The sequence below is a fragment of the Oncorhynchus nerka genome, linkage group LG5, assembly GCF_034236695.1.
Source record: "Oncorhynchus nerka isolate Pitt River linkage group LG5, Oner_Uvic_2.0, whole genome shotgun sequence".
Classification (NCBI taxonomy): Eukaryota; Metazoa; Chordata; class Actinopteri; order Salmoniformes; family Salmonidae; genus Oncorhynchus; species Oncorhynchus nerka.
The window spans coordinates 32,272,251-32,282,421 of record NC_088400.1 but is presented as its reverse complement, the minus strand read 5'-3'; the positions used below and the strand labels follow the sequence as shown (position 1 = coordinate 32,282,421).

At 46.3% G+C, this 10,171-nt stretch overlaps 1 protein-coding gene across 1 annotated transcript in view; it reads right to left on the bottom strand.

Annotated features, from left to right (window-relative positions):
- Positions 1-5,199: 5,199 nt before the first annotated feature.
- The window catches only part of LOC115122865 (janus kinase and microtubule-interacting protein 1-like), a 51,479-nt gene continuing 46,507 nt past the window's right edge, over positions 5,200-10,171 (bottom strand). Inside the window, exons 10-14 of the mRNA XM_065018539.1 lie at positions 8,051-8,179; positions 7,729-7,857; positions 7,162-7,245; positions 5,916-5,978; positions 5,200-5,817 (exon numbers count right to left, since the gene is read on the bottom strand). Coding sequence (XP_064874611.1) covers positions 5,641-5,817; positions 5,916-5,978; positions 7,162-7,245; positions 7,729-7,857; positions 8,051-8,179 — 582 coding nt within the window. The 3' untranslated portion in view covers positions 5,200-5,640. The remainder of the gene's footprint in view (positions 5,818-5,915; positions 5,979-7,161; positions 7,246-7,728; positions 7,858-8,050; positions 8,180-10,171) is intronic.

The window sequence follows — 10,171 nt, the reverse complement described above, 5'->3', positions numbered from 1 at the left end:
GTAAGTAATCCTGATAGAGTTATGAAACACTGGAACCACACTGATCACATTCTCGTGGCTGACCTGAACCCTAAAAGCTGCTTAGATCATAACCACGGGAAGCTGAGTCAGCCAGAGGAGAGGCAGGGTCTGGAAAATAGCTGGTTTTGGGGGACAGGATTAGGTTGAGATCCTGTATTGCACCCAGCAGGGCTGGTGGAGGAGAGACCAATGAAGAGAAGACTAGGAAAAATGTCTCAGCTGCAGGTCGGTTATGGAGAACGTTCTATTATAATTGATGTCTTTAGTAAACTCCTATTGTGTTATTGATTAGACAGTTGATGGTTAGTTGCTGAAGCAAGGAGTGTTGAGGTTAGGAGTGTCGTGTTGAGGTTAGGAGTGTCGTGTTGAGGTTAGGAGCATAAAGACTAATAGAATAAGGATAGGACTTCTGTGAAATGTTGAGGTTTGGTGGAATACACAAAATACAAGGAAACACAAACACAAACACACAAGTAGGAGGGATACTGCATCTTTTCTCTGTGGCGGCTGCAGGTTAAGGCCTTTCCTTACCTGCTGGGCCTGCTGTAGGAGCTCCAGGCGCTCCTGTAAGATCTGACTGTCATACTGGCGGCTCTGCCTGAGAATCTGTCTCCGCAGTTTGTCCACGGCGAGCCCCAGCTCCTCCCTCTGCCTGTCCGACAGAGACTCTGCGACCGCACGCCCCCCCGGCTCCTGCTGCAGAGCGCTATACAGAGTCGCCTCCAGCTCTGCGATCCTCTGCCATACAGCCACATACACAGGTACGCCACTGTGATCATGGCCGAGATGGAAAACACTGTTCCGCTTTATATCTAGTGTCACTATAATGGTGTGTTTTTCATGGTAACTACAGTGTAGGTACTAAGTCCACTTTGTAACATAATACTTACAACTGTTACGCCTATTTACAGCTTATAATGTCAGTGTAGTGACCATGTAAATACATGCTTCTATTGACACTGTATAAAGTGGAACTAAAAACACAAAAACACACAGTGAATCAAATGAATAAATGATGGTGAGTGCAAGATACTCCTGTTGTTACCTGACTCATGGTGGTAGTGACTGTTAAGTTAGAGATGGGAAGAATGTAAAACATACAGGCTTCTCTGTACTGGGAACATTCACACATCTCTAGTCTACGTTAAGTTCCTCTTGATACACAGTCTCATTAGAATGACACACGTCACTGAGGGAATCACTAGACGTCCTGTCTCGGGATCGTACTGTTCTGAGAGAGTGTTTGGGATGTGTCTGAACAGTTCATTCACAGCCATTCTCCCCAGCCAGGAGGGTGTGTCTCTTTCTGTCCTTTAGTACCCAGTGCAAACACGGGTTCATTGAGGTAGAAGATGCAGTATCCCGACAACACATGACAAACTCAAATAGCAGGGTTTGGTCTGTGGGTTAGTGATGTTTGATGGGTTTACATCATTTAGAGGGCTGACAGTGGGTCTACATCTAGGTCTAAAACATATACTTTATGAAACTATTGCATGCCATCTTGATGATATAATGACTATTGTAATATATAATTATAATACAATATATGCCATTTAGCATACGCTTCCTACAAGCAGGAGACAGCTGTAGAGTAACCCTCCTGTCCCATCATGTTGCTGTGTCGTACCATGTAGGCCTGATCCAGGGCCTGCTTCCTGTAGTCCAGCTCCTCCTCCATGAAACCCTTCTGCTTACTGAACTGGTCCTGGAACAGCCACAGCACAACACAGGATATGAAATCACATCACAGGGTATCACATTGCATCACCATGACAATGGTGTCACGTCAGAGACAGTGAAAAACCACTGATACTTGGTCAGATCTTTTTTTGGGGGTCTCTCACCGTCTCATTCTCCAGGTCAATCATCCTCTGGGTCAAGGCTGCCTCTGTGCTGTCGATCTGCTTTAACCACTATGGAGGGAGGGAGAGAGAGAGAGAGACACTCAACACATACTGTACAGTTAAATACTCAGTAGATAATAGTCCAGTAGGTGTAAGAGGCAGGCTCAGAGATAAGGAGGAAGAGGAGAAGGAGGAGGAGAAGAAAAGGGGGAGTAAGACAAGAAGGAGGAGGAGGAGAAGGAGGTGGAAGAAGAAAAGAAGGAGGAGAAGGAGGAATAGTTGAAGAGGAGGAAGAGGAGAAGAAGAAAGAGGAGGAGGAGGAAGAGGAGGAGAAGGAAAGGAGGAGAAAGACGAGAAGGAGGAAGACGAGAAGGAGGTGGAAGAGGAAAAGAAGGAGGAATAGTTGAAGAGGAGGAAGAGGAGAAGAAGAAAGAGGAGGAAGAGAAGGAGGAAGAGGAGAAGGAGGAGGGAGAGGGAGAGGAGGAGGCAGATGGGTTGCCTCCCACAATGTAACAATGCTCCAATGTTGTTGGAGAAGGAGGAGAGACTGACCTTCTCACACATTGACAGAACCGTCCCAGCCTGGATGACAACAATCTGCTCCTCGTTACGCAAGTTCTGGGGACGAATCAGAGACAGGAAATGGATATAGATGATCGGAGAGGGATAAAAGTATTTATTAAGGTTTTAATTGAGGGAGAAAATAGCATTGTGAATTTTAGTAAGATCATTTTACTGAGAGTATTAGGAACAGCGGAGAGAATTTAAACTCACCCCATTATCTCCCAGGATATCCAGTTTCTTCATCAGATCTGGAATAACCACGTCCTAAAGAGGGATTACACATCCAGTTTACATACGCTGCGAGAGGGAAAATGTGTGTGTTTGTGTTACCTTGATTCCCTCCTGGTGACAGAAGATCTGCAGAGCGCTGTTGCTGTTCTCTGGGAAGGTAGTCATGTGGAATCCCATGGCTGGAAGCCTGTGTTCCCTCTCCTAATGGACAACAAGGACAGTTAACCCAGCCCTCATTCACACCCACATCTACACACTCACAAACAGTCCCCCCAGTCTAATTTACAGACCACAACAGCCAGCCCTCTAAAGGGGACAGTACAATCACAACTAATATTCTGGTTGGGTAGACTGGTGTGTGAGACTGATAGTAAATGGGTCAGGGTTGAGGACTGAACTGAACGGGTCAGGGTTGAGAACTGAACTGATCAGGGTTGAGAACTGAACTGAATGAGTCAGGGTTGGGAACTGAACTGAATGAGTCAGGGTTGGGAACTGAACTGAATGCGTCATGGTTGGGAACTGAACTGAATGTGTCATGGTTGGGAACTGAACTGAATGTGTCGTGATTGGGAACTGAACTGAATGTGTCGTGTTTGGGAACTGAGCTGAACGAGTCAGGGTTGGGAACTGAATGGGTCAGGAAATTAACTGAACGGGTCAGGGTTGGGAACTGAACTGAACGAGCCAGGGTTGGGAACTGAACTGAACGAGCCAGGGTTGGGAACTGAACTGAACGAGCCAGGGTTGGGAACTGAGGGTTGGGAACTGAACTGAACGAGCCAGGGTTGGGAACTGAACTGAACGAGCCAGGGTTGGGAACTGAACTGAACGAGCCAGGGTTGGGAACTGAACTGAACGAGCCAGGGTTGGGAACTGAACTGAACGAGCCAGGGTTGGGAACTGAACTGAACGAGCCAGGGTTGGGAACTGAACTGAACGAGCCAGGATTGGGAACTGAACTGAACGGGTCATGGTTGGGAGCTGAACTGAATGGGTCAGGTTGGGAGCTGAACTGAATGGGTCATGGTTGGGAACTGAGCTGAATGGGTCATGGTTGGGAGCTGAATTGAATGGGTTAGGAACTGAGCTGAATGGGCCATGGTTAGGAACTGAACTGGTCATGGTTAGGAACTGGTCATGGTTGGGAACTGAGCTGAATGGGTCATGGTTGGAAGCTGAACTGAGTGAGTCTTGGTTAGGAACTGAACTGGTCATGGTTGGGAACTGAGCTGAATGGGCCATGGTTAGGAACTGAACTGGTCATGGTTAGGAACTGAACTGGTCATGGTTGGTAACTGAGCTGAATGGGCCATGGTTAGGAACTGAACTGGTCATGGTTGATAACTGAGCTGAATGGGCCATGGTTAGGAACTGAACTGGTCATGGTTGGTAACTGAGCTGAATGGGCCATGGTTAGGAACTGAACTGGTCATGGTTGGTAACTGAGCTGAATGGGCCATGGTTAGGAACTGAACTGGTCATGGTTAGGAACTGAACTGGTCATGGTTGGTAACTGAACTGGTCATGGTTGGTAACTGAACTGGTCATGGTTGGGAACTGAACTGGTCATGGTTGGTAACTGAGCTGAATGGGCCATGGTTAGGAACTGAGCTGAACTGTTCATGGTTAGGAACTGAACTGTTCATGGTTAGGAACTGAACTGTTCATGGTTAGGAACTGAACTGGTCATGGTTAGGAACTGAACTGGTCATGGTTGGGAACTGAGCTGAATGGATCATGGTTAGGAACTGAACTGGTCATGGTTGGGAACTGAGCTGAATGGATCATGGTTGGGAACTGAACTGGTCATGGTTCGGAACTGAGCTGAATGGGTCATGGTTGGGAACTGAGCTGAATGGGTCATGGTTGGGAACTGAGCTGAATGGGTCATGGTTGGTAACTGAGCTGAATGGATCATGGTTGGGAACTGAGCTGAATGGATCATGGTTGGGAACTGAGCTGAATGATGTACAGTACTTACATGATGAGGATAGCATGCTCAGGATCTGTCCAAATGAGTTAGGTGGAGAAACATGATATAAAACCAAAGTAATAGGGTTTTAAAACATACTCTGGGAGTTTAAATGGATGAGTTTAAGTGACTGAGTGGCTCTTTGGATCCATTCAACCCATTCTTATGTGCATTAATAGTTTCTTTGATACCTTCTTGAAGTGATCGAGTATCTCCTATGAAGTCATCAAATCAAATCAAATCAAATTTATTTATATAGCCCTTCGTACATCAGCTGATATCTATCTCAAACAATAGGTGTAAAAGCAAGTCATCATGAAAGATATTGTAAAAAAGTATATGAATGAGCTCATTAAAGATATCCTACATCAGTTGTTGGAGGCAGAACCTGAAAGGAGGAAAGCCATGGAGTCGATAATCTTCTATTATGGACAACAATCAAGAGATTTAGGACACGTGTACCTGATGATTGGAATGTTTGTGCATACGACTGCCTTTTTAATGAACATAAAGAAACTTAAGAACAACTACATGCAAGGAGGAGACAAATGAACAAAGATGGGCGGATGGTGAACTTGAACACATTTTATTCCATTCAAAATTATATTCATCTTGCTAAAGACAACATTCTTGTACATCTTTCAATTTGAAAAAAATACACTTTTCCAGTTCAGTGGGGATGGTAAGGCGGTCAGAATACAAGGTACATACAATGGGTCGAGGCACAGTATTGGGTATGTTTGTGTGCTCGCATGTACTCTGTACTAAGCGCCACAGGGGGCTGTTGGGAGGATCTATAGGAGGATGCGTTCACTGTAATGGCTGGAATGGAATTTATGTAACAGAATCCAACATGGTTTTTTTTGTGTGTGTTTGATACCATTCCATATATTCCATTCCAATGAGCCCATCCTCCTATAGCTCCTCCCACCAGCCTCCACTGCTATGAGCACGCTTGTGTGTGTGTGTGTGTGTGTGTGTGTGTGTGTGTGTGTGTTTTGGTCACTGTATGTAGGTCTTGCGTGGGGACTGGAGACCGGTGTCGCCCCCTGGGGACAGTTTGATGGTGCACTCTCTTACTTCCAGCTCTAGCACTCTGAACTCCAGCAGCTCATTCTGGTCCCTCGAGTCCTGTACCGCCGCCTGCAGCTTCCACTCAGCTTGCTGTAACACACACATCTACACACACACACACATTTTTGTATTTTGTCGTGTCCTTTGCTTCCAGATTGCTCACAGGACGGTGTTGAGTGACAGAGAAGTAGGAGGTACCTTACCTTGTCGTGGAGTTCCTGATTGGTCCTGATGAGGTACTGCTTCTCCTCCACCCACTTAGAGTCCTGGAGAAACATACGGTCACACACACCTCAGAGGAAAACTAAATTATCACAACACAGAATGATAAGGGAGATAAGAGCACCTTGCCACCCGTAGGGGATACTGCACAATGTACATGCATGAGCACCTCAACCCAAAGAGATTCAGCCACACCGTGTGAGTCCTAGCCCAAACTGTCCGTTTCTGAACTGAGACCCACAAGCCCAAAATAAGTGAAATAATGCATTTAAATAGTGAGCACACATGCAACCACAAGTTAAACACAAAATATATTGCTGTAACATGGTTTTATTGAGCCAAAAAGTAACAGAGAGAAAGTTCACCATCAAAATGACCAGAAATACAGAGAAATGTGCTCAGAAATCTGTATTGGTACAGTGAACAGCATGCTGAACAGAGATTCAGGCATATTGAGGCACCAGAGGTGAGAGCAGCGCAACAGAAAGTGCAACAATGCCACAGTGACACAAACAGGCAACATGCAGTAAATGTGAGGCATGCAACAGGTACCAGAGAATGATGGAGGATGCTATGAGTTCTGACCTCTGTGAAACGCTGCTCGGTATTAGATCTATTCAGTCTATTGATATCAGGCTGAGCAATCAACAAGAAGATTGAACAATCTATGTGATTTGCATCATGGTGCATTTGTTTAGTTCTGACCCCAAAATCCATCTACACTTCTCAAAATGGATTTCACTCTGCTTTTACAAATATCATTACTTATACAAGGAAATCATCTAATTGATATATCTTTACAGAGGAACTGATTGAAGATGATTTCCACAGAATGTTACATAATTAAGACATGACAGTATATATATATTTTCATTAACCTTGTTTCTTCAGAGTCATATTTGTAAATGCTAGGTACAATTTGATGACTGGCTGATTTGTTTAGCATGAGGACGTATCATTCAATCAGTTTTCTCATGATCATGAGGAGATAAATCCTGATGATCTTTTCCAGAGAAAATAGAGCATATACATTCAAATACTGTCAACGACAGTGGAGCACACACACAGGGCAGAGTTGTGACATCACAGGATCCTGCGGCAGATCCGGTCGGCGTAGCCGTAGCGCCAGGCCAAAAGCAAAGCCCCAAGACAGACAAGCAGCAGGGCCAATGAGAGCGGAGCAGCCAGGGACCTCCCAGTCGTCTCCCCGCCCTTTTCCTCTTTTACCTGCCCCCTCTCAGCCAATGCCTTCTCCAGGTCGGCGATCTTCGCCTGGCACCCAATCAGATCCGCCTGCAGCTGCTCACGGTTCTGTGGGAAGGCGAACGTAGCCAATCAGAGACCAGAGTCAAGTCAGTTCAATCAGGTGAGTTAGTGCTGGGCTGGAACATTAACCTGCACACCCTGCAGCCTGTTAAGATAGAAGAACATTAGCCTGCACACCCTGCAGCCTGTTAAGATAGAAGAACATTAACCTGCAGCCTGCTAAGATAGAATAACATTAACCTGCACACCCTGCAGCCTGTTAAGATAGAACATTAACCTGCACACCCTGCAGCCTGCTAAGATAGAAGAACATTAACCTGCACACCCTGCAGCCTGTTAAGATAGCAGGCTGCAGGTTAATGTTCTAAGATAGAATAACATTAACCTGCAGCCTGCTAAGATATAATAACATTGTTCTTGTACTCCTCTTGGCAAAAGCTCATGTTTTGAAACAGTGATGGGCACATCAGGAGTCTAATGAGGGATATCATGGGCAGGCTGTAGGGGTTAAAGGTTAAAGCTACTCACCCTGGCCACTCTCTCAGCATCGTGTGACCCCCCAGTCTGTTCCTGTAGGAGGGCGTAGGCCCGCTGGAGAGCCTGGTACTCTCTGGTCAGTTGTCTGAAGCGCAGCTCTGACTCTTCACGAGAGACACCCTGGGGAATGAATACAATACATAACATGCCATATAGCAGACGCTTTTATCCATAGACTTACAGTCATGCATGTATACATTTTACACACGGTTGGTCCAGGGAATTTAACCCACTATCCTGGCATTGTAAGAGCCATGCTCTACCAACTAAACTACAGAGGACTGGGTAGTGACATGGTCAAACACACACTTACGTCCTCCAGGTCCTCCTCGGGCGTGGCAGGGGTGCAGTCTGTGAGGTCAGTGTTGTAAGAGGTCAGAGACGACGTCTCAGAGTCCACAGACTCCTCATCAAATCCAAAATATGTCTCCACAACATGCCTCTGGAGAGATAGAGAGAGAGGAGGAGAGAGGGGGAGGGAGGAGGATGGAGAGCGAGAGAAGGAGAGGGAGGAGAAAGAAAAAGGGAGTGATGAGCTGTAATATATTGATTTACACACACACACACACACACACACACACACACACACACACACAAAAAAAACAATAGGAGAGAAGACTATTTGAAACACACACTCGGGGATTGGTAATAGAGGTGAGCGACGTTGCCTCCCTCTGCTGGGAGAACACGGGCTGGGCACCCCGACACGGATGGCTCCAAGTAGAGGTAATTAGGGGAACGTGCCAACCAGCCGTGGAGGCCACATAAAAGGAGCACTGTGGCACACCGCGGGGGAGAACAGAGAGGCCGACAGAGCAGAGGCTGAGAAGAAGGACCGAGCCAAACCTACCTGATTTTGTTATGTTTATTTTATTGCCTAGTAAAGTTGTGTTTGCTGACTAGATCCTTCCTGTCTCTGTGTTAATCTATGCACCCAACACCCCACAGTTTACCACAACACACACTCCCCCAATCCATGATGCTACAGAACACTCCCCCAGTCCATGATGCTACAGAACACTCACCCAATCCATGATGCTACAGAACACTCACCCAGTCCATGATGCTACAGAACACTCCCCCAATCCATGATGCTACAGAACACTCCCCCAATCCATGATGCTACAGAACACTCACCCAATCCATGATGCTACAGAACACTCACCCAATCCATGATGCTGCAAAACACTCCCCCAATCCATGATGCTACAGAACACTCACCCAATCCATGATGCTACAGAACACTCACCCAATCCATGATGCTACAGAACACTCACCCAGTCCATGATGCTACAGAACACTCCCCCAATCCATGATGCTACAGAACACTCCCCCAATCCATGATGCTACATAACACTCCCCCAAACCATGATGCTACAGAACACTCACCCAGTCCATGATGCTACAGAACACTCACCCAGTCCATGATGCTACAGAACACTCACCCAGTCCATGATGCTACAGAACACTCACCCAGTCCATGATGCTACAGAACACTCACCCAATCCATGATGCTACAGAACACTCCCCCAATCCATGATGCTACATAACACTCCCCCAAACCATGATGCTACAGAACACTCACCCAATCCATGATGCTACAGAACACTCACCCAATCCATGATGCTACAGAACACTCACCCAGTCCATGAAGCTACAAAACACTCACCCAATCCATGATGCTACAGAACACTCCCCCAATCCATGATGCTACAGAACACTCCCCCAAACCATGATGCTACAGAACACTCACTGTGACATACTGTGGACCGTCCATCAACATTGGAACAATCACTTCCCCATTCCTTACCATCCGATTACGAAACACAAATCATCCACAAAAAATAAAGGTTAATTTCCTCCTTCCCATTGATTTGATAAACTCAACAGTATTGTCCTTCCCATTGATCTCAGGACCAACCCACGGAGTCAGCTCAATAGTCACTGTACTACAGTAAAGTCCTTACCATCGTGTTTGTAGGTCATCTCCTGACACCCAGAGAAGGAGAGACAGACCATAACACACAGACAGATGAAGCAGGACAAGGAGACAGACCATAACACAGACAGAAAGCAGGAGAAGGCGAGACAGACCCTAGCACACAGACAGATGAATCAGGAGAAGGAGAGACAGACCATAGCACACAGACAGAAAGCAGGAGAAGGAGACAGACCATAACACAGACAGATGAAGCAGGAGAAGGAGACAGACCATAGCACACAGACAGAAAGCAGGAGAAGGCAAGACAGACCATAGCACACAGACAGAAAGCAGGAGAAGGAGAGACAGACCATAGCACACAGACAGATGAAGCAGGAGAAGGAGACAGACTATAGTACACAGACAGATGAAGCAGGAGAAGGAGACAGACCATAACACACAGACAGATGAAGCAGGAGGAGACAGACCATAGTACACAGACAGATGAAGCGG